The sequence below is a fragment of the Streptopelia decaocto genome (genome assembly GCF_964273445.1).
Source record: "Streptopelia decaocto genome assembly, chromosome: 6".
Lineage (NCBI taxonomy): Eukaryota > Metazoa > Chordata > Aves > Columbiformes > Columbidae > Streptopelia > Streptopelia decaocto.
Genome location: NC_138660.1, coordinates 30,918,770 through 30,944,768, shown reverse-complemented (window position 1 = coordinate 30,944,768; position 25,999 = coordinate 30,918,770). Strand labels below are relative to the sequence as shown.

General features: G+C 39.2%; 1 protein-coding gene across 2 annotated transcripts in view; it reads right to left on the bottom strand.

The window, feature by feature from the left end:
- Positions 1-25,999, bottom strand: part of PARD3B (par-3 family cell polarity regulator beta) — a 358,048-nt gene that overhangs the window by 236,356 nt on the left and 95,693 nt on the right. For both annotated transcript variants that reach the window (XM_082056631.1, XM_082056632.1), the window contains exons 3-4: positions 19,442-19,613; positions 5,951-6,060 (exon numbers count right to left, since the gene is read on the bottom strand). In XM_082056631.1, coding sequence (XP_081912757.1) covers positions 5,951-6,060; positions 19,442-19,613 — 282 coding nt within the window. The remainder of the gene's footprint in view (positions 1-5,950; positions 6,061-19,441; positions 19,614-25,999) is intronic.

Sequence of the window (25,999 nt, the reverse complement as noted above, 5' to 3'; positions counted from 1 at the left end):
AAAACGTTATTTATTTAGTGGAAGGCATTTTAGTACGACGCTGACTGAGAACCTATTTTATTTTAGCTAAATGTTTCTAGATCTTGACAGTAAACGATATGCATGAGCCATGTTGACTGTCATTTTCCACTTTTAATTTGACTGTCAGACATACAAGTAACTTGCTAATATTTCATTCCAATTTCAGCGCCACGAGCCCGTTGCGTAAGCTGCCTGCTAAAAGCTGCTCCAGATGGAATGACAGGATTTTGTAGGACCCCAAAGATGCAGCTACAGAGACGAATATGTGTCAACAGCATTGAAAGCGTGACTTCTTTTTATTGTCAGCAGTTCTCATTTCCACCCTATAATTTTTCCACATTCTTTATAAGATAGGCCACATGGGAATAAGAAAGAGTTTAAGGCTCTCAGCCATCTTCCATCACCTCCAGTCACATCGACCTGACTACACAAGGCAGAGGACAAAGGAGGAAGGTTTATTAAATGATCGGGTATCTTCAAAATGACAGACAGAGCCAAAACTTTATTTTAAAAAGGAAACAAACCCCAGGCCCCTACTAACATAAGTTCCAGAACGATGGAGGACTCTGATGGTTTTCATAACAGGTACCTTCATTAATAGCCAAGTAAGAAGCCTTCACTCCTCTCACTGGAAACAGCCTTTAGAAAGCAACACATTAACAATGAATAACTTATTTTACTGATTGTACCATTTGTACTGACGATTGATATATCAGCATCACAGAACGTTCATTATTAGTTCTTATTAAAATAAATCACAGAAAGTCTGCTTATCCTTCTCAAATAAACACAGGTAAATCACACCCACAGCTCATCTCAACCAATACGGGTAAAACAATACAGGTTTCTGAAATGCAGGTTGTGCGCGGAACATAAAGACAACTTTATCCCCACAAACGCGCACCTCTCTGAACCCTCGAAAGAGGAAATTACCACAGGGCACTTCTTTTTCTGATGATCGATTCAGTATTCTCAAGTATTACAAATATTTCTTAGGTTTTCCCCTACAATATAATTTCTTTTTGATGCAGAATGCCACAGTATAAGGAAGGGGGCAGGGAATAAAGCAGTGGAGGGTTGAAAAACAACAGAAAGAACGGAGAAGGAATGTTTTTTTGTTAATTTGACAGCCCTCAGGTAGCGCAGAGCTGGATTTCTCGAAGGTTTGTGACGGTGTAAGGGTGCCACACAGCTCTGGTTCCTGCAGCGCCGCGCACCAGCACCTTCAGAACTAACTCGCTGCAGATGTCCCTATGATCATCTAATCACACATCAAAAGCAACACACTGACAAGCTCCCGTGCTGATTAGGAGTGTTCTATATATGTTCCACAGCGTAAACAGACGCACAGTAGTTGCTTTAGAAACTGATTCACCCACATCAGGATTCCCTTTAAAAAAACTGTTTGGAACTCCCTGGCGGAATGACAGAAAATTCTTTTAAATCTCCCAAGTTCTTCTGTGCAGTTCCACACCGCTCTATTTCAAGAGCAGGAGTTAAATTATTAATAGGAAAACTTTTACCAGAAACAAGTAAATGCATGCCAGAATTTCAAAACCTTGCTATTCTGAATGACAGCCTGAGATGACACCACCTAAGGGACGCAGTCCTGCCTCCATCCCACAACACACACTGTAATACGTAAGGTGTGTTTCCATCTCTATTTTATTTGTTGTCTAATTATTATAGATTGATAAGCACTGGGTGTAAAGCATTGCAAGTGCACCATACTGCCAGCACTGAGGGATTACTGCATTGCTCCCACTCTCTGGTCTCCTTCTCATTGCCCACCTCCTGGAATCACATCAACTATGGGAGAATTTCAAACTGAAATTCTAATACACGCAAAGGGACCAGAGATTAAAACTACCTGACCTAGTCAGGGTGAGTAAACACACCGGATTAAAGTCTTCTCATCTAAAATCAGACAGACAATACAACTCTTGTGGTAGCACAGTCTATTAGCTCGAACCTTAGCAGAAACCCACCACATCAACCCACATAACAGACACTACAGCATTATTCCATCGCTGGGCCACAAAAGACCTTGTCTGCCTTGCTCTGCTTTTAAAAAGCCTCATTAGATGAAGTAATATTTCTATCATAAAATACCCAAAGCCAAGCTCCGATTGTAGCATACCTTTATGTTTACGTATATACACAAAATAGCATGTAAAAGGAACAAATCATGGAGCTGCATCCTCATACATGCTCACATTATGCTAATCTGCAGACACTTAATCAGGAAGGCTAATACATTACAAACACAATTAATGGCCAGAAGAACCAGAGGAGGTTTTGACCCTTCTTAACGAGGTCTTGAAACATAAAAGTGTTCTGATTATATATGAACCTCATCCAAAATTGAAAATTATATGTCCACACTGCATAAAATACAGCCAATTTCAAGTCACTTCTAGGTAAAAACTGCATTGAGCCACTGGAGCAGCTCTTCAATTGATCCCGCATCTCACTGTATCTTTAAATATGGATAAATGCAATTTAATCAGCCATTCCCATTGATTAACTCCAAGCTTACTTAAGTATTTATCGAGGAAACACGCAACTATAAAAGAACAGAAAGTAACGCAGAACACAGTATCCCCGTAAGAATCGACAAGTTAACAACCCAGCCAAAAACCAGCTGGACCAGCACTTGCCTATTGCCATTGCATAGAAGAGCTTAACAGTTGCCTTCATAAATTAACCAATTCACTAACAAATACCTTTTCTTCAATAACAAATTCAGAGGTTTGTTAGCCCTGTTTTTCCCCGATCAGAGACTCTAAATTCTTCAGTGGCAGCTATCACAATAAGGAAGGAGAGGTTTGGATGAAAAAAGAAACTCAAATTCTGTGCCATCTGTTAAATGACTTCCAGTCTGAGAGAACAGATGCTGGACTTCACTATCAGTTTTTGATTGATCTAGAAGTGTTTTGTTAATTGGGGCTAAAACAACAGCTAAGACAAAATAAGTGTTAGAGAAAACATGAAGAATTTGAGTTATTCTTTCTCAAACTACCTGGTCAGTCAAAAAAGATTTTATAATTTTGGAAATCATCATATGGCGTGAAAAAAATAATCTTCTTTTGAATGAATTGGACATCTAAAAAACAATGTATGCTCTGCTTAGATTCTGTAAATACTATGAATGGCTCAAATGCTTCACCAGGTCCATCCAGCTCACCTGAACTAGACAGTAATTTTCTTATATAAACTTACTGCATGTTCGCTGTTTTACTTTATGCATTACTTATCAAACATCTGTCCTGCACTCTCCTAGCGAGAAATCAGTGCTATCTTCAGAGTTCCATGTAATAAACATATCGCAAAAATCTGATCAACTACTGGTACATCAGTACACGGCGTACAACACAGCATACAGTGTAATTACAAGTATTTCTACGTAGAATCAAACCACCAGTTCTACACGTGCCAAACAGCAAAATGCCAGAAGTGCCAAAACAATTAAGCTAATTATGGAAGTCAATTTCAATTACAAAATGGTTACTAAGATAATTGTGGCATAAATACAGATACCTAATTTCTACTACGTGCACTGGCAATTGTTTCATCTACCAAAAGCCCCTTTATTTCTAACTGGCATTTGACTGCGAGGACGCAGTTCAATGTGAAAAAAATACGTGTTTGTGGCAAAGAAAATGCAGTATTAAATGTAAACTTCCAGCAGCAATATAGAGAACAAATGAATTCTCTCTTTACTGCTTTAACACTTGCATGAAAGAGCACAGATATATTCAAAATGCAGCGTTCAGTTGTTTGTGCCATGTTTTCTCATTTGTCAGGTATCGATTCTTCCCCGTGTTTTAAAACACTCTGTACATAATTTTACCTGTTATTTAAGCTTTCTATGCTTCCCAAAACATTATGCCAAAGCATCTTTCAGTATGATTGACGATGAGAGTTTTAGAAATTGTACTGTTGCAGAAATAAGAGCTGGTGTAATGTATTTTGCTCTAACAGATTTTCACTTTAACAATAACAACTTTCAACCTTCTGGGACTTTTTCCCCTCACTCACAGGACATCTTAAAACACTCTGAGAACCTTCTACACTGTTGTTATCTGCCCAGCTTTGACTGTTATCCCTAGAGCTGACAGAGGGATGCTCTGTATTTCTGACATAGCGAACTCCTCTAGGCCTAGAGGATTTATGTGTACTGATGTAAGCCAGTGAGGCATGGTGAGGTTTGGCCTCCAAATGTAACTGCAGTCCTCATATGATGACATAAAATGCTCTTGTCACTACCAACATTATATTAAAAAACAACAACAACCACCACCACCACCTATATTTCTCTCCTTGATGGTCAAAAATAAAGCATTCAAAACATGCAACAAATTTCAATGATTTTTCCACTTTTTTTTTCCAGTTTTCATGGCTATAAAATACCAGAGATTAGCATTGTATACTGACTTACTCACTTTACACATTTATCAGCTTTGCCTAGAGAGTAAGATCTGCACTGTTAACCAAGAATTCTTCTTTGTGCTTTCATTTATCAGACTAAGTCAGTATGTCATTAACATACAAGTGCTTGCAGCAAGCATCAATAAAAACCTCTCAGCTCAAACAGGTCTGACAAATGACACAGGACTTAGACAAAGTTCAGCCCCCTGTAACACCATAATGCACTTGGAGGTTCACTAGCGCTTTTAAAATTGCACCGCTTAGCAAATAACACAAGACATTGCAAAATAAGATGGACACTACATATTTAGATGCACACACATCTGGCCATGCAAAGAGAAACCATTAACAATCAAGAGTGTGCCCTTCAGAATTAGAGAGTTAGGACTGAGACCCATAAAAGATTGTTCATATGCAAGTCATTTTTCTATTTACTTACCTCAATTGCGCAAACTTAGCTGGAAGTATAGTCTGAAATACAATATCTTCAGCTGAAAATGTTTGCATTTCCAGCATGTGTTGCTGAACCCCAGTTCTTTCTTCCTGCTGCCTATTGTGCCCCATTGTGAATCTTGCTATAGCCTAGTTGTGATCTAGGCTCAAATGTCCCTCTCAGGCCAAACTAAGCGGCTGGGGCTTCTGAGTGGGTTTTGTTTGTTTGTTTTGAAGCAAAACAGTGATGGATTGGTTTACACAACTGGGGACAGGCAGTGAACTGCACCACTGTGCAGCAAAGCTGAAGGGGAAAAGGCATAAACTTCACAAGCAAAGGAAAGCAGGTGCAACTGCATCATCATCTAAGCCAGTGTTTTGCTGCTTGATATATTTATACATCCCAGCTGTCATTCAGAGATCCTAAAGAATTTTCTCTCTTCATTAGTAATATAGGAACACCTTTCCCATACAAAAACACAAAGCCTTACAATCACCAAGTAAGACACATGGTCCAAGCGTGACCAAGTCAGCATCACTTTCAGAAGACTAAAGACAGCCTGCAAAAACAGTATGATTAAGAGTTACTGCATCCTCACTAATTGTGTCTTTGTACTAGTATTTAGTAATAACTATGTTGAAAACAAATTCACCCTCAAAAGGAAAGAGTCAGGTTGTAAAACAGAAAAGTGAGAGAAAGATCATACAGGATAGGAGCACGGTGCCAAAGGAAGACACAAATGCCACCAAAAAAGAGATAAATGAAAAAGGGTGTGAGACCAATGAAGTATATTAAAGGGGATGTACATTTTTTTCCACTAAGCAAGGGTAAACTGGACAATATTGAACAAATGAACAATTGCTAAAAGTTCAGTTCATATTCCAGAAACACTGTTAACTAACTGTACCACCTAAAATTACCATTTTGTCCAGGGGAAATTCTCTCCTTTACCCAAAATCAGTATGATGCACTTCATTTTAGATCCAAATTCATATATAGCTTATAAAACTGCTATGTACCAACAGCTTTTGCCCTTAAGAAAAAGGTGAGTTAGATGACACCTACTGCCACAACATGCTTGAGGCTGTGGTCGCTGGGCTGGGAGGTGCTGGGGTGGAAGTCCACAGGTGGGCCCAAAGCTGGATCGCTGCTCCTTCGTACCAGGAGTGGTGTGCCTAAGAGATAAAATAAAGAGCAATGCTTCAACGGTGTTACGAGAACACAAGGTCAAGCTTCGTGTGATTTAACCAAGACGGATGTACAGCACTTAAATATAAGTTTATCTGTGGTAGTATCCACCTAGGAAATGACTAGACTTGGTAAGACGGTGTCATTTAGTATTTGCTAAGCTAAAGAAATGAGAATATTTTAAGCTCAGTGATACAAACTTTGACCATGAGCTGCTAAATTAGGTGAAAACTGCTGACAAAAAGAAGAAAAAGCCACCTCCTTGGAAAAACAAATGAGTAGTTGCAGATACCTGTGAGCACTTGTACCATCAAGTTCTAACAGGGAAATCATACCCTTGATCTAAGGAATGACTGTGAACACAGGAAGAAGTAGACTGCTGTTGTTAGCTCCTACAACTGGTAGTGGTTAGTTACCTACAGCAGAACACGGCCGTTCACACCACACGAACAGCTCTCATCGTGCTGTTTGCACCAAACCAGGACCTCACCATCTCATCCTCAACTGCTCCTTATTTCTCCCGGTGAACATCCAAAAGCCATCCTGAGCAACTGCGTGCCTCTCCCATACCAAATAGACAAGCCCACATTTAACCTCTATGGAAGGTGACTTTGAATACAATGGCGTGACCATACCTATATGGTCATCTATTTTATTTCCATAAGCTCACAAAATGCAATAATCCATCACCGCTACTGTGCTGTCCCAACCTGAGGCATGTAAATGACAGATTAGGCACAGGGGTTTGGGTACAGAGGCAGCTGAAGGATAAATAGATAACTCCCTACATTAACTTCATTTAGTATCTAAAATGCTTTGGGCTGGCCTAAATAAGGATTATAAGCCAAAGACCAGTCAGGAGCTTGTAGAAACAATCAACCAGTGAGCAGAATAAACAGGTGATGTAAAACCTCCCTGAAAAACTTCCAGGTGGGGTGAGAGGGAAAGTATCTTCAGTAACGTAAGAAAGGCATTTCTCACGTAATCCAAAATGAAATAAAAATGAGGGTTTTTTTTTCCCCAAGTCTTTCCAAAACAATTTATCCGTATGCAAAAAAAAGAGATGAGAACATTGGTCTAAGACAACAATTTTTCAAATGTTGCAAGTAAGTGAAAACAAGATTATAACTTTCAGTTATAATATTAATTATAGTGGTTGGGACTGATGGCAGCCATAATTACTAGATCTATAATAGAAGTTTGAACATGCAACAGTTTCCTCATTAGAGAGATGCTAACAAAGCTGGGGTGACTGTATCACATTCACTTGCAGCACAACTTTGTCATTACAGCTGAAATAAATACCAGCACCTGATGCAGGAACAACCACGGAGAATCTAATGCTCTTACCCTTCCCCATGGTGAGCAACAGTCTTTAGATGCGGGTAATCCCTTCTACCTCCACTTACGCAGGAAACCAATAAGCAAAAGAAAGACTTAAATTCGTGTCCTGGTATTGAGGGAATGCTTAAAAAATCGAAAGGCAAATATTGTTTTTTGTTCCAACTGATTATCATCTTGATATCAAGAGCTATGCATGTTTTTACAAGGAGATTCTAAAGAAGGGATTGATCACCAAATTTAGCAGTTTTGTTTGATTTTTCCAGAGGTGTCAGTAGGTCAAAATGAACCACATCTCTTTGCCCAAATATTCCTGTTCTTCACATGGTGCTGAAGAGAAAATGTTTCCCTCTAAGCACAATTAATTAGAAGGTATATAAAAGTTAAAGTGAAGAAGTGTTGGATTTTTAAGTTACTCCCTGTAAGATTCATTAAAATATTTTTTTCCATGTATGACCAAAGTGTTTCTGGATGCCCTGTATCCAACTTTCAGTCTCTCTTCAATCCAACAGTTTGAAAACAGATGCTGAGACACTTTTATATGATTCAGCATGATTCAGTCTCCAGCTCCTTTTGACATAAACATGAGCAGTACAGAGAAATGCTCTTGCTAAACGACCAGAAAGCCCTTTGCACTGGTACATTTTTGTAGCTTCCACATCTCAACGAGCCATATTCCAAATTCAAATTCAAACATACTCTTCAAGGTCATCATCCCAGCGCCTTTTCTCATTTTGTCTGGACTGCTGCAAGGTCCTGTTGTTACCACGTCCCACCCCTGCCCTCAATTTTGAAAACCACCCTTTCAGTCGCTTCCTGCCTCTGTTTCCAGAGAAACTGGAGCAAAATGACATTATCCTATTCTCAGTTTACAGCTGCCTAAACTTTGAAACCAAAGTTTGCAGGAGCAGCGGGATTATGGAGAATCCCACTTTCCGATTTGGGAAGATGGCCGGGCAGTTATTTGCTTGCTTTTATTCCTGTAAGTTTTTGCTTATTGCCTTGAGGCTCTGAAATTGATGGTGCTCGTCCAGAATGCTTCTCTACTCACATAAAAAACATCTGTACTTTTTAAACATTGTCAACAATGTTTTCTCTCTTCTCCCTATTTGTTCTAAGTTTTAGGACCCTATAGAACATTTTCTTATTGACGAGAAAACCAGAGCCTATTTCCTTAATTTTTTAAAATATATGTACTGACATATGTCACAAATTGTGACATCCCTGTGAACCAAGTAAGCTGAAATCTATCCAAAACAGTCCCTGTGGCCCTTGTTCTTTCACACGTGTACACCACAAAGACACTGGAGCGTGAAAATCACCTTTTATTAGATAAAATGGAACCAAAACGCCCTCTCTAAATGGGGAAAACAAATGGCAAGCAGAAAGATGAGATTAAAGGCTTGAGAAGAAGCAGCACTCAACCCACAGCCCTTACACATACATACCTTGAGTTTGTTCACCACCTTCCTTAGGAATGGAGAAAATGTACTGAAAGACCATCACTAATGCCATTTATTGCAGACATACTATAGACAATTATACATGTTTACCTAAGAGATTCTGCCACCTACTTGCTTCTGCCAGGAAACAGAATGTTGCCTTTTTCCTTATGACTTTCCTTTTGTCGTGCTATTTCTACGCTATTCTACTCATGGTCTTGCACTGTGGTTTACATTTGAAATAACCCAGTGTAAGTTCAAACACTAAGTTCATCTTGCCCCTGAATAACACATAGAAAAACTCTTTTCGGGATGCCAAGGTGATCACAATAACATGTTATTTACAAGCACTGCCGTTTTGTGCGAGAGTAGCACTTTGTATTTTAAACTCAGTTTAAAAAACTAGTTATCCTCATCTTGCTGCATTGCATCAGTAACTTACAGGCAGCAAAAATACAAACACATGCCTAAAACTAGGGGGTTTTTCTCATTATGACAATACCTTGGATGTGTTTCCCCTCCTTCCAAAATGCACAGCGTACCTTCTGCTATGGTACCCTCGCATCTCCTAAACACACATGGATGTCTCAGCCTTATGCACAGTAAATACTCTTTAACAAAGCCAGTGAGAAAAAGTCTTGGAGTCCTTGAAGTAAACTCTGTATTGTTTAGTCTAAAGCCAGGTAGACTAAGCTTTTCCTTTTGCTAGAACCACCCTCAAATATTACTATCTACAGATTCATGGTTAACAGTGTATTTTCCCGGAGCTCTTATGTTTTGGCAATATCTTTTTTAACTGCAAATATGGTTGAAACAAGCATATGGTAGAAACACACTTAGATTTAAATTGGTTACACTAGAAAAAGAGAAAAACAAAAAAAAGGAGAGAGAAGTTCTGTTGTTTGTGCACAATTAAAAACGGAAAACATGCACCAACACAATGGCAAAAGAAAAGTCTCTGCATTTTCTTATTTTGTGCGGCGGGGGGGTTGTGGTTTGGTTGTGTTTTTGTGTGGGTTGGGGCTTTTTTGTTGTTTGTTGGGTTGGTTTGGGGTTTGTTTGGTAGAGGATTTTTGGTTTTGTTGGGGGGGTTGTTTTGGTGTTGTGTTCGTTTTTTTGGTTTTGTTTGTCTTTAATATAGAAACTTCACCAAAGAGCTGTACCCAGCCATTAACACTTACCCTGAGCAGGACTGCACTCCGCTTCACTTCAGCCCTTTGGCGGACCAAAACTCATCATGTAAGGTTAAGGAGGGGGCTGACTAACAAGAAGTGATGGGTTTAAGGACTTTGTCGAACGTCAGATAAGTAACGTAAGGTTTGGAGTTGAGGATACAAATGTGGTCGGGGAACTCTGTGGCTCCAGATGCCCCACTTGGGGTCCCCCTGAACTCTTCAGGGTCTCTCGGCTCTGAGTTCTGGCATTAAATCCTATGCCTAAATTTAGACAGCTGTGTATTGCTCAGGGTGATCATTATCACACAAAAACCCCAATTATTCCAGACCTTCCTTCATTTTGCTCAGGAAAGCACAATTCACCTCCAGGCTGAAATCCTTTGATTCCTTGGGATTTAGGTTACCGGTTGCTGTTACAGGACCAAACCAGGGTTTATCACCCACGAGCATTTTTGGTAGGCTGTGCAATCTATAATGCAGTCAAATTATGTACTAAAAACTGATTTTAGCATTGCTTTGGGTGCAAACGCTCTCAGATGACTTTTGGGTAAGCCAATAAATCAAGGAACATAGGAAATGCAAGTATGTGAGTTCGCACTGCATCAGTGACAACCAACATATTATGAGGTTTGTTTCTTCCAGGTAACAGGGAAGAACTATCTTAGAGGAGAAAAAAAAAAGATACACTTGGACAAAGTACTATAAGTAGGTAGAGATTTACAATAAAGCATCTACAAAGTTTAAGTAATAATTTTAAATTCTGCTCCTGTATATAAAAATGCTGACTATGATAAGAAAAGAGCTGTCCATCCAGTGTATAACAAACTGTCAACTGTTAAAGGCCACACCAATGACAATTAGTCTGCTGTGTGCTTCCAAATTACACCTGCCTGGATGGACAGACAACAGATAATTTTCTCACCTGCATGTGCCTCAAAATATTTTTTTAGAGGTCCTTGTGAGTAAATCACAACAAAATTTGAAGTCAGAGTTGAAACAAAACCCCATAAGCACAATATACACATACACACAAATCTGAAATTGCACTTCATGGACAACTCCTGGTTAGAAGATCTCTGAGCAGACACAACAACTAACACACGAAAAAGACCCCCACACTCAGAATGACTTTTAAACGGGTCCTGTCGCGATGCAGTTCAGGCACAGCACTAAAAATCAAAGCACCTTCCAACATTTTATGGTTTGTGGTTTTTTTTAATTATAATTTGGGGCAAAAAAATAATGTGTGTTACATTAGAATTTCCCTACACAGATGCACCAAGTTTTTTTTGTTTGAGTTTTGTTTGATTTTGGTTTTTTAAAATGTAATCTCTTTCAAATGGCATTCAGATGTCAACGGAAACTAAGCTTTAGCTACACTTAAAACACCAGTTGTCTTAGTCATCTAGCTTGCTGTGCACATTACAAAGCATTCATCTTATTAAACAGACTGGGTTTTTGAGCAGCATGTTATCTGTAGTTATTGAATTTAAATCAATCATTTTAGGCTAATATATCCTATAAGATTTTAAAACTAATAGATCTTGAACTTTCACACTTCATTTTTCTTCACAGATTGAAAGGTGAAAATAAGCATTTCTTCTATTTCAATTCCCAGCCCATTTCTCAACTTCAAATGAAACACTTAATGAACTGCACTAGTTGAATAAACTGACACAAAGAAAATATTCTGTGCACCTGCAAAAGAGGCCACGCTGCCAAAAGCTGGTTTAGCACTTCAGCAAACATCAGTTACAGGTGCTTATGCAGACGCTTTTCCACAGTTCAACCCTTTAATTTTCTTTAAAACTTTGGCAGCAAAACTGTACGGCTTGAATAGCACTTTGGTAGCATTTTATTGCTAGGAACAGAACAGTAAAATGTATTTTTTAAATGTTTTAATGGTATTTAAAAGGAGTACCACAAATAACAGCATCGGTATAGATTTGGGTAATGTTTAAATATGACCTATGTTTAAATAAAGGGAACTTTTTTGTTTTGACCTTTCCTGAAAAAAAGAAGTCCTATTGGGATTATTTTCTATTCTAATCATGGTAAATTGGTTTTAGTCTTAATTTCCAAAATTTTCTCGTCAATTTAAAAGACTTTAAGACAGTGAAACCTCCTGAACTTGAAATGCTCTGGGGGTTTTCAAGGAATGATAAGAACATGAGAGTAGCTACAATGGGTACACCTCACCCATTATCAATCACGGAGGCTCATTTGTCCCTTTTTGGGGGAGGGTTAAAAAGAGATGACCAAACATCCCGCAGGATTCATCTTTCTAGTGAACACACTACATAATTCTTTTATTTAATGTCTGCAGTAAACAGACTTCCCTCTAATGAAGCACTGAGTTATGAAGAAAGCGAAACATAAATCAACAGCCAGAGTGTCTATGGGAAAATTGTGCAGTATATTGAGAGGGAGATGCATCTTTTGCCAGCTACAGTCAGGAGTAGGAAATACACAACTCTCCATTTTACTTGGCTGAGATTCTAGATATTTGCTGTGAGAAACAATCAAAATCTGAAGTGGCACTTCAAAGTAAAGAGACAAAAAATTAACTACCAACTAAGGCTCTTGAAAGGGTAAATTAAATAGAAAGCAATGAGAAAGAACTATATGGCAATGGGCAAACTGACTGAATCATTTAATTGCTATTTGTAACGTCTCTAATGATGACTTTCATAAAGATGGGTTCATCTGTGTACTGAATATGTTCATATGGAAGCAAACAGTTAAGGATCATTAGTGAACAAACATTGCAAAAAAATGTGTAAAATGATATTAATTTAGTTTCTTAAGGAAAAAAAGAAAAAGTTATCTACTACCCCAAGATCTTTAGTTGAAGTCGTCGTCTTTAACTTGAACAATTTCAAGCTACCAATCAGCCAAGCTTAGCAGGCTCATTTTCAACCCAAAATACCTATTTCGCCATATTTCCTCAGAGCTAATACAGCACATGATACTGTAGATATTTACAAACACACAAACACTCCTTTGTCTTACGTAGCATTAGAGTGCGCTGACAGAGATTGCACTATAGCCTCCCACTACTATATTATATTATACTATAGCCTTTCAAAGCTTTCAGATGCAATATTCAGCTTAGTGAGCTCGTCTTTTTGAGAGATGTTACCCTGAAACTAGCTATCCCTCATAACAATAAAGAAATACTCACAAAACCAGCAACATCACAAAATTAGTAAAATAGAGAAAAATCTTAGGAAAAACAGTGACATCAAATAAAGTATCTCGAAAAGCGGCACAGGCTTTTCTAATAGAATTTATTCCATCATTCGCCACCTTCTCTGAGGCAATAAAAGGCTGGAAATAAATATCTCAGCTAGAAAGCTGCTGCAGGAATATGTGTAGCTTGTGATGGAAAAGATTTTTCTCTCTACTTATCATATTTTTATGCAGATACCCCCCTGCCCCAGATAAGCCATATTAACCCAAGTGCAAAGGGAACAGAGACAAGGGGAATAATGGACGAGAAGCAATCTTGGGGAAACCAGAGGCAGAGGGGCTATTAAAAGGGGGTTCTTTGGTAACCAACTATACACATACATTTATTACCTACACTAGTATTAAATTCTTGGGTACGAGGAAAGGAAGACTGGCTTGTTTTCGAAAGAGGCGACACAAAGACAGAGAAACACATAGAAATTTAATATATCTTTACAGAAAGCATTACTGTCTTCTTTGGCTGCAATACAAAGATAAACTTTAGCTATGCTGGTGCAAAGCTCATTTCCATGAATCAAGGACAACTAAATAATACCAAGCTTAAGTCATGAGGTCAAAATATAGCAAGCCTGCACTCTGACTGAAATGAAAAGTTATCTTCAAACCTTTAGCTTGCCTGAGAACAGAAATCATTTGTTTTAGAAACACGAGTAGACTTTAATTGATCATCACAATTCTTTAAAACCAGATCAAACTGAATGCTGCAGAGGGGAGAAATCTATCAAGTACGGTGGCAGTGTCATCCTCCCAACACCTATGACAAACAGCACATTTGATATCACCACTATGAGAGCAGCGTTTCATTGCTGAGAAAGAATAAAGTCATATTTGCTTAAGGAAATGAGTGGGATTGCATCAAACCACAGAAAGCAGCACATGCTTCTATCATGCATTTCTTTTGAAACTTAGCAATTCTAAAATGTTCATCTTCCCTGAATCATACAGATGAGAATTATAATATGCATGTAGAACACTGTGCTGACAAACATTGGAATGCTTAGCCAATAAACTGACATTGCAAGATTAGGATTAACAGGGTAGCTTTTACGTAAGAAAAAGTGTCTTTCTTACTTGGACACAGCATGCCTGCTGTATATAAGAATTAGCAACGTTTTATTTATCAAATGAATAGTTTTAGTTCATATATGTTTTCATAACTTTTATAAAAAACCATAATTGTGTGGTTTCCCCTGTATTTAAAAATATGCTGTCGGTACATCCATGGTATCTCAAAACCAACTTGAAAGAGGGCTAACCAAATATATGCTGTTTAAAATGCCCCCGAGCCTGCCGAGAATGCTTCCACTTCAAAGCAGATGAGAAAGAGAAGGAACTCTTTTTGAGCTCTGAGCTCACACAGAAACAGGCAACATCCATACCCTGGAGGTAACAATTTAAGGCCTATCAAAGCAGAAACTTCCAACAGCTCCTGGAAGAAACCTTGCCTTCAATTCCTTGGACTTTAAACTAAGACATGCCAATGGAAGCAGCTCTGCCGACTGACTGAGCACCACAAAGGGCCATTCTAACTAAATAAGTGTTTTGAACAATCCTATAAAGCATGATTTGAGTTAGAGCAAGTCCCAAACCACAGGAACGTATTCAGCTGAGTATATTCTCTGTCTGAAGCCCCAAAACACATTCAAGGCAATTCCGTAAGAGTGCAAGTAACCTTTCCCAAATGTTCAAGAGACACATGGCCAAAGCACCAACAAATGCAAAACATGAAATCCAAGCTTTCCAGGCCAGTGCTGTACTAGACCTACTAAGGGTTGGAACCTTCCCAGGTAGCAACATCATCTTTTCAGGAAACAAATGTCCACTGTGAGACACTACATAAAATGTCCAGAACTGAAAGAACTGACTGTTCAGAAGCACTAGTGCCTCAATATAGCTTCAACTTCAACTACCACTGCCATTCGTAAGCTTATTTAGGAGCAGGTTTATAAAAAACCTCTAGTCTGAAGTTGCTAAAAATCTAAAAATAGTTTGAAAATATTCTAGGAAATCACATCAATTTACATACAGCCCATTAGGTGCTACCATAAAGTTGTGGTTTACCACTCTACATTGCTAGTTCATTTTTAATAATTGTAACATGTATATATTCAAAAACCCTTGAACTATTAGCCAGAGAACCCCAGACAGGACTATTTGCATGCACTGCTAGTTTCCCTAATATACATAACTCCATCCATCATGGGCTCTTTAAAGATCTTAACACGCTATGCAAGAATGGCATCCACTGCCCCAGCAAAGCCATCTTTGAGGTGAGAGAATGACTGTTCAATCACACAGCAGCAACAAAACAGCACTTTGGAACAGGGAATAAAGGCAATCAGTCGAAAAGGTCTGCAGAGGTACGTCCTTACTCTGCAAAGTCTTCTCAGCTACCAGCTCTTGTCACAGAGAAATTTTAGGACACGCTATACTAAAAAAATAACAAAAAAGCCAAAACACACCCCAAACCAATGCCAATAGAAAATAGTGCTAGCTAACCTAGTAATTACCACCTACAGACAAGGATGTACCAATGTTCCATCACTCCAAACACTTGTTAGTTTACTAGTTACTGCATCACGAATACATTCACACATCATTTGCCAGAAAGCCAACATAATACATTTTGCTGCTATGAAGATAAATGATCAACAGTGAGTAGACAATATGTATTCATCTAAACGGCATTGGATTAGAAAGTAAAACCCACTACCTGTGCAGAATACAGGAAATAAGTGTTTCTTAAATGATTTTGATACAGCAGTTTAAAGAAATGTTATGGCATCACAATTTATCCATTCAAAATCATTTTCTCTAAGCTCAGACCAAAGGAGGTGCAAGAACAACACAGACTAGAAATGGAACATAAGAAACTACCAGGTGTTGCTAACTTTGCAGTCCAAACTCAGGTGCTGCAAGAGGAGGGGGCAGCACTCGAGTGGTTTGCAACCCACCTATGTTGTGGACATAGCAGATACTGTGTTCACAAACAGTTAAAAGCTTCCTCCATTTTTCTTAAATTAAACAGAAGACCCCACAATTTCACCTGAGAACACTAAGTTAGCTGTAAAAGTAGAGATGCATTAATTTCAGGGGAAAAAAAAAATAGCTGAGTAATTTCCAGAACTTTTTTAAAGAGATACATACCAAGTGCTATGAAAGTAATTTGAGAGTAAGTAAAATAACAAGCTTTCTTTCTGCCCTAAAACTCTGCCGGTACGTGAAAGCGATGTAAGATACAAGGTACTTTTAGCTTTCAAGCCAAATATAAGATTGTTTTTATTGTGGCTCACTTTCAAAGTTGCAGGTGACAAAGGGCAAAATAAGGGTAACTAACCACATAATGGAAAACCTACCGTTTCAGACAGTCAAGCTGATCAGTGTTGTGAAGAGTATCAGACACAAAACACGTGGAAGAAGTAACCATACAATATGAAAAAATATTTCTCCCATCATCAACATCTCTATCTAGCCAGGAAAGGCTTTAACCCCAGGGAAACATATGATTAACTGAACTGGATCAAATACACCATTAATAAAAAAAAAAAGAAAAAAGTTTGACGGCAGTATCTCAAGTGCCTTTTCCAAAATCAGTGCTGATTCTCTCCTGTTCAAGAACAAGATTTAGTTTCACATACTGATTAAGCATCAAGTTCTAAGTATTCTCTGAGCAGATCATTAAATGAACATTGTTTCTGCATGAACCATGGATCTGGTTTCATAAAATACAAAACATCCAACAGAAATTAACAAGGAAAATTGTTGCGCAGTCTGACAATTTATCTAACACTGCATTCGGCAAAAATGCTCTAAAAGGCAAGCACACCACAGTTCTTCAAACACAGCCCTACCATGGGAAGCAGCACTTGCTCACTACATATCTATTTCATCACATCCTTGCTCCCAAAGTCAGAATAGCTTTTAAAAATACTATTCTTTACTTCTACTAGCAAGTGTGAGTCAATTCAATAATGAGACAGGGAGCCAGACTACTGTGGTTCATGCATCAATGATATTGACGCAACCAAATTGTCCTTTTATTTCTTCATCTACTTTTCAATTTGCCTCTAGTGGAAATAGGGACATAATTTAAGGTCCGGGGACTTGTACAGGAAACATAAAGGCAAAAATTAAGTCTAAAGAACTGTAATCCATGATGTAAAATCCAGAAATAAATACATTTCAGAGTGCAGACTGAGCTTATAAGACTGACAGGTAGAAAAATCCTTCATTTACCTTGGAAAATAAAGCAAACATTGAAACAAACACATTATGTTCTCTATTTTAGGAAGTAAACATCCATTTAAACTCCAAATATATATTAGTATTGCACTGAATACGAAATCGAACCCTATTTGGCTGCTCTTCTCATGTTATATTTCATCTGCTTTACACTCTATAGTAGAAGGATTTCTTAAATACCGTGAAAACTGAACTACCTGGTAGGTTCCTGGTGAGCTCAAGAGCTCCAGCATTTAACTGCTTTACATAAAATTAGGTGAGGCTGAAATATTCTTCCCTCCAACCCTCACCTTAGTTACAACAGTGTGCTACACAAACTGCTTTCATCTATTTATTTTTAAATATGACTTGGAAGCGTATGGAGAACAATCTCTGCTTCTGAAACACGCTAAGATGTGTTTACACAGTGTTATTTTTAAAAGCGCAATAAATGAAGTGGAAAACCATTTAACCATTGGACCTTTAGCCCCAAACTTTTCTATACCTCATGCTTACCAAAACCACAGCTCAAATACAGACAAGTTACGGCAAGAGTAAGTATTTTCCCAATATATTTAGGTATGAGAAATTCCTGTGTGTCATTAAATACAGAAAAAAGACTTTTTCCTATATTCTAGATTATAGAAAAAATAGAAGTGAGCCATTAACACAGAAATTTGAATATAAACATTTTCATGCAGGTTGAATTTCAGTATTTTCTACATCAGGCACAAAAAAGAGCAGAGATTTCTGTGAGAAGTTGAACAGCTTCATCCAGTGAACTTTGTTAGAAATTCTATTTTAGCTTGGTTTTGCTATCAGCCTTTCACTTTAAAAATGCAATTAAAATAAACAGACAAGTGAACATTCGATTTCTGAAGTCCTAACCAGACTGCTCCATGAGAGCAGCAAAACCAGAGGTAGTATTTCTATCCTTACCCACCTGCTCACACTCTGAAATTTCATTGCACACCATTAGGAGGCTACCAGGAATACTCAGGAACACAGGGTGAAGTGCATGATGAGCTCTGGGGGAATGCAGAGAAGCCTTTCCTGAGCATTATTCATTTGCTAAATGCTATCAGTGTATTATTGCTCAGAAGGGGATTCACCTTCAATCTGTTTGTGAAAGCTTCTATGCCTACGTGACAGCTTAGCCTGCTCTCAATCCAAGAAAAGTATTTCAAACTGCTTTGTGTTCAATGTATAAGACTTTAGCTCTTTATAACTGGAAACCGGCACCTACACTCTTGGCCTTCCAGGTGCGCTGAAACAACACAGGGGACCAGAGGCACTTCCCACAGTACCCTCTGATATAAGAGGCAATTAAGCACAAGCTTCTCCTAATCAGTCTGCTCACCTCCAAGTCCGACAGGCAAACAGACTCTGCTGTGCAAAGCAAAGAGCTGAACTGTCTGCAACCAGTATCTCCTCCTTTCTACCTCCCACACCCAAACCAGGGCATGAGCTCAGATAATGAGTTGAAGTATTTGCACACAGCAGTTTGACACTCACTGAACCCACGTTCCTCAACAAAAATGCTGAGGTTTCGTTTAATGACTTTGTTATTTGAAAATACTTTGCGTAGGTTTCATCTCTTCCACTGTATGAAGATTACAATGGAGGATTATCAGCAATCCACCTGATGAGGGAAAGGAGGAAAAAAGAAACCCCAGCTGTATGGATGAGCATAACATACAGCAAGATACAAGGCAAATTTGCAATGCTCAATTGCAGTCTTCAGCATCAACTGTTCAAAGAAAAAATAAAATCTACTTTTGTCATTACAGTTGTCTTCACTGAACCTCAAGGCCAAAAAGGCAGCAATAAAAAAAAAAAAAAATCTCTAAATACATAAAATCAAACTACGGACATACATTGGTTAACAGACATATACTGGTTAAAATAATAAAAAAAAATGAGCGAGACATACATACCGAGTTTTAGGGCAGAAGGAGTAACTTCGATCTCACCACCAATGGGCTGAAAAGCAGCCAGCTGAGCCGCCACCTCCGTCTCAAAAGAGTCAGGGCTGTTTCTGTCTGTCAAGTTGCCATTGGTGCCATCAGTCTTACGGTGAGTTTCTTCCTCATCATAAACAGCAATCAGCTATCAAAACAAAAAGATAATACACTTTGTAGCTATAAAGTATTCCCAAACTTCATTTTTTTTAAAGGCAAAATTTATTATTCATTGCGTGTACAATGTTCAGAACAGCTAACAATAAACACACAGATTCAGGAAAGCACGTAGATTTGTGCTTAAATACATTGATTTCAAATGCCTTAAGTGTATGTTTCAGCACTGTCCCGTGTTGAAATGCTTTTCCCATAGTCTACCATCGGTGCTCATTTTACATTGTTGCAAAATACTTAGGGCTGAACACGCTTAAAACCACAGAACGGCATTTAATTATTCGGGGTGGAGGGTATTAATGTTAATATTAAAAACAAACAAAAAAACAAACACAAATTTAATGCTACTGAATGACACACTGCACAAAGGTAACATGCCCATGGAAGCTGTACTGAGCGAGCAGATGCACGTTTCCTTTATAAATACATAATAACTATACATTGCTTCTGCAAACTGTCCCACAGTCACTGATTCCGCCACAACTTCAGGCACACAGGAAGGTCGAGGTAAGCAACAACAGCCTGCAAAGCCTGCTGCCCAAACTCACGTTGATGCTGACATGAAAATGATCAAAAGACACCATAAAAATGCATTTTCGTCTCTGCTAACCTGGCCTTTCACAGGGATCTTCCCTTTGGTCCCCACCACTACAAAGTGATCACAATACAGCTTCATCAACAAGCGACTTGGATATGTGTGGCTGGGTGTAAATTGTGTTACAGTTCCAAGAGAACCAACAGGTGTTGGATGAGATATCTTCATCTTAAGGCGTGCATTGATTTATTTACTTCACTTTCTCTGAACTTCATAGGATTATCTTAAGTTTTACTTTGCTAATGCTGGAAAAGGTGACAACATCCACACCAAGTTAGGCAATGTCAAGATGTGCACAGAAACAAGTTTAAAGGATTGATGTAGTACTTTCTTTCGCTGTGTTGTTTTAAGGTATGCATACACACTATACAAAAACGTAAGTACATCAAATCTCCTGACACTTTCAAGATGTGGCAAAAATATTATCCTATGATAAGCAGTAGACTGAAACAAAGAGATAAACATTTAAAGGACCTCATTTGCCTAAGGGAAGAAATGAATGTATGAGAGGAAAAAGAAGATAAAAAAAAAGAAAAACACTGAAGTGCTTCTAAGAAAGAAACTGGCATTTTCAGGTCTTCCACTCATTTATAATTTGGTTGCTAGAAATGTGTCAGCTCATATTTAGCAATGCATATTGCAGAGGCACACAAAGCCCCTTAAATAATTAGACAGAAAACTTGCTCTCCTTCTCCAGGTGGAGCCTGTTTCCTTTTCATTGCCACACAAATAGCTCTTACAACATACAATTTGGCTTTTCTTTGTCCAAAGCGTATAGGAAAGACTGATTCCAGTAAGAAAGACAACTCCCTTTGTACCTTCCTCCTGCATTGCAGGGCAACCACCCAGGTGTTCACATGGCATTTACCATCAGGCCATTGCTATGACCCACAACCACACACGGCCAAAAACACTTGAAATAATAGTGGGATATGAAGCTCACTTGAGCATTTGCAATGTAGAAGAGTAAACGGAGCTCGGCTGTGACTGGATCAGAATAAACAGGTGAATTTCTCAGCTGGACCAAGCCAAGTTTCCCCATGGTCAAGACAAACGGATAGAAAAGACAAGCAAGAACTGTTCAATAGAAACACACAAGCACCACTCTGGATTCAAAAGCCCTCAAAACACACAGCAGTAAAAACCAGGAGAGTAAACCAGGAGGATATTGACCTTGTAGTTACTCTATTTCTATCGAAGAGAAGCTGCTAAATTAATGCCTACTGTGATTAAGTTACAAAAGACGTATCCATCATTAACCAATTGACATGATCAATGCCTTCTGACCAACTCCAAAAGAAGGGGATGTTTTTCAAGTTTTAGATACTTCTGCATGACAAGAGGGAGACAGAAGATTAAGTGATATATTGTTTAAAAGCAGAGTGCTTACTTTATATTCACCTAATAATTAATAGATATATTGTAAGAAACTAAACAATTATAACTAACATCATCAATCATTTCTTAGTATAGATGTATTGTATGTCAAGATTTTCGAAAGTTGCAATGCATATGTAGTAATTATGTGAATATAAGCAACGCAAGAGCATCCAGTCTTTGGAGCACTTATGGAGGATGATCCCCAGTGTTCCCCAGCGCTGATAAAATAAAAAATGCCACTTAACAGTATAACTGACTCTGCTGTTAAGCTTATTTCTCCGTTTCACCATCTGCTTTCTTCACGTATTTTGCAGTGGTCCGCAGAGCAGCAGTCTGACCCTGCATTATCACACACTTAGGTTTCTAAAAACCACACACTCAGTTTCCTTTATTCCCCTGAAGTTTGAATGGAATTTTAGCTGAAATGGTAATATAAAATTATTTTATGAGAGGAACAAGGTCCCAGACAGACCTCCCAAACCTGTCTTCTGTCTGCAGAGAAGGAGACTCCACAACCTCCCTGGGCAGCCTGGGCCAGGCTCTGTCACCCTCACCGTGAAGAAGTTTCTTCTCGTATTTAAGTGGAACCTTTTGTGTTCCAGTTTGTACCCATTACCCCTTGTCTTATCATTGTCTGTCATCGAGAAGAGCCTGGCTCCATCCTCCTGACACTCCCCCTTTCCATATAGATCCCCATGAATGAGTCCCCCCTCAGTGCCCTCTTGTCCAGCTCCAGAGCCCCAGCTCCCTCAGCCTTTCCTCACATGGGAGATGCTCCACTCCCTTCAGCATCTTGGTGGCTGCGCTGGACTCTCTCCAGCAGTTCCCTGTCCTGCTGGAACTGAGGGGCCAAAACTGGACACAATATTCCAGGTGTGGTCTCCACAGGGCAGACTAGAGGGGCAGGAGAACCTCTCTGACCTACTGACCACCCCCCTTCTAACCCACCCCAGGTACCATTGGCCTTCCTGGCCACAAGGGCCCAGTGCTGGCTCATGGTCACCCTGCCGTCCCCAGGACCCCCAGGTCTCTTTCCCCTACGCTGCTCTCTAATAGGTCATTCCCCAACTTATACTGGAACCTGGGGTTGTTCCTGCCCAGATGACAGACTCTACACTTGCCCTTAACACTACAAATACGCTGCTAATCAATCAATGCATAATAAATATCAGCTTCAGCCTTTCAAAGGGAATGAATATAATTAAGGTTATGCAAATTAACTATTCAAAAATAATTGTAGTAATTGACTCCTCATTTCCAGTATGGAAAATTCATTAATTGGAACAGACTGCAAATGTCTTCTGATGAAGAAAAACTTCAGGACACATTAAGGAATCCCCTACAAACGTATAATGAAAACAACAACATTATTTGCAACACCAGTTTTTTCTTTACCAGTTCAATATTTATAAATATTGAGAGTTCAGTGGGTGGGTGAGCTGCTTTTTATTTTTAAACACAAATTATCACTCAGACACTTGTAAACTGTAGAAGTTACACTAATACCCTGTTGCAGTTTTGTACACTTGCTATACTTAAGCATCTTCATTTTTTTAAAGGGGATTTGAAGAACATGTAAAAGATCTGTAGGTAAAATGGTTCTAACTTCAGTATTGGTGTAATCTCTATTAACAACCTACCAGCTACCTAGACAATAAATTATCAAAACTTAGCCCTTCTCTGACATTTTTACTGCTAAACTCCTCCCTACTTACATTGTGTCTTACCTTTGTATGGTGTCCTATGGTACAGCTCTTCCAACGTTTTACTGATAATTCAATTGCAACGCTTTAAATAAAAGGTTTTGTAATTATTCCTCTCTTCATACTACAATTTTGACAACTGATTACTGTTAATAAGGTTAAAATCTGTATATTTAACTGGCTTTTCTGTACTGAATTAGAAAAATCAACACCACTATTTCCTTTCTGACCCCAAACACCAGACATGTACACAAGGCACTAAGGAAGAAATGGCAAAATAAAAGCTTACTCGCAATTAAATTAATCAGCTTTCAATTACTGTCAGGATAAAATCACTAAGAGAAGTTCTCAGTCATAGGCTGGCATCAGGACATGATTGAAAAGATGCAATTTTCAACAGCTTGAATGATATATTCAAAGGCATAACAGGGAATTAAATCCTCAACTTGCATTAAATTTTTCATTCAAGTTGGATGGCAATTTTCAGTCTTAGCTTTTCCACATTCAAAACTTTATTGATGGCCTTTTCTCACTATGGACAACAAAAGGTAGTAAAATTGTCTGTTTCTTCAAGACATTTGTTTCCTGTTCCGATGCTCCCTGACCGTGACTTCAAATGCTCATTTAAGAGAAAAGCCTGTGGTTTTTTTAACCATCCAGAAGCTGTTCTATGGCCATGGGATATACTTGTAACTTATGCCCACAGGAGGACAAGAACACTTTAGATCAAGGCAAGAATACTGAGAGTGAATTGTACCATATGTCGAACAAAAAAGCTTCATAAAGCCACTGTGGAAGTTTTCTCAGAACTCCACAAACTCATTAATGTAAAATCAGATTTTATATATTACTTATGAAAGACTCCTGTTCAAATGGTTAAAAGATGAAAGCCTAGTAATAGTGCAACATAGACAGAACTGAGGTAATTAGGGTACCTGAAAAATGGATGAAAGTGTTATTTAATTTTTCAATTTAAAACTTTCCTGAAGCTCTACAGCCTTTCTTCAATGTTCTTTCAAGGTATTCTTCTGGCACATACTGATAAGTATTTGAAATGGTATTCTTGCATAATAGTTTGCCTTGGAATTCCTTTAATTTAAAATAAAGGCTGTCAAGGAAAAATCCCAACATACACACCATATGGCAGCCTTCCTTCACACCTCCATATGAAAACAGCTTAGAGCTCCATTACATGGAAGCTACGGTGATTAGCTCATCTTGTTTACCTACATGCCAAAACGACATCCACCAACGTATCTCCCCAAAGACCACCTAACACTTTTCCTACCCTTATTATTCAGATTTCTTTTGGTGCTGTCTGAAAGCCAAGAACAGAATCCTGCTGCACACAGCACAAACACTGGAAGGCTCTGCTCTCTAAACTTTTCAAGGATACAATGAGAATAAGAAATAAGAAGAGAAGCAGCAGGCCTGAAAAAGAGGGACCAAACCCAGCCCAAGTTCCCAGCTCTTTCTGGGGGCAGGGAGGGCTCCTTCACCCAAGGGACAGTGCGGTTGTTTTGGCACAAGCCAAGGGACAGAGCAGGGGACAAAATGAAGAACCAAGGGTGGAATATCTGAGGCCAGGAATGGTGGATCCCTGCAGGATTTATTTCAGTTTAAATGCACGTAGACACTGGAGGTCCTCAATACTGCCAAATGAATCCCAGAATGTCAGGGATTGGAAGGGACCTGGAAAGCTCATCCAGTGCAATCCCCCCATGGAGCAGGAACACCCAGATGAGGTTACACAGGAAGGTGTCCAGGCGGGTTGGAATGTCTGCAGAGAAGGAGACTCCACAACCTCCCTGGACAGCCTGGGCCAGGCTCTGCCACCCTCACCATGAAGAAGTTTCTTCTCAAATTTAAATGGAACCTCCTGTGTTCCAGTTTGAACCCATTACCCCTTGTCCTACCATTGGTTGTCACCGAGAAGAGCCTGGCTCCACCCTCCTGACACTCACCCTTTATATATCTGTAAACATTAATCAGGTCACCCCTCAGTCTCCTCTTCTCCAAGCTCCACAGCCCCAGCTCCCTCAGCCTTTCCTCACACGGGAGATGCTCCACTCCCTTCAGCATCTTTGTTGCCCTGCGCTGGACTCTCTCCAGCAGTTCCCTGTCCTGCTGGAACTGAGGGGCCACAACTGGACACAATATTCCAGGTGTGGTCTCATCAGGATGCTTCAAATCTGAACATGAGGAGAAACTTCTTTGCTGTGAGGTGCCAGAGCCTGACCCAGGCTGCCCAGAGAGGTTGTGGAGTCTCCTTTGGAGACATTCAAACCCGCCTGGACCGACCTGTGTGATCTGCTCTGGTGACCCTGCGTTAGCAGGGGGGTTGGACTCAATCATCTCCAGAGGTCCCTTCAACCCAACCAGGCTGTGATTTACAGGAATCAAGGCCAGAGGCAATACTTTTAAACAATCTTTTTCTTCATTAATTAACCTGAGATTTTCAAATTATCACTAAGCTGTAAAAGTTTGCTCAAACAGCAAGACACCAATTGCTTCCTGTCTTCACATTTTCATCATCAGATCCCCTTCCCAAGAAATACGGAGTTCCTCTTCTTGCCCATCACTTACTACATCTAAAAGACAACTAACTGGAGGCAGCAGGATGTAAAGGAAGGCCTGTGTGTGAAGCCTGTGAAGCTCCTTCCCCAGCCCTCCTGCTACTGC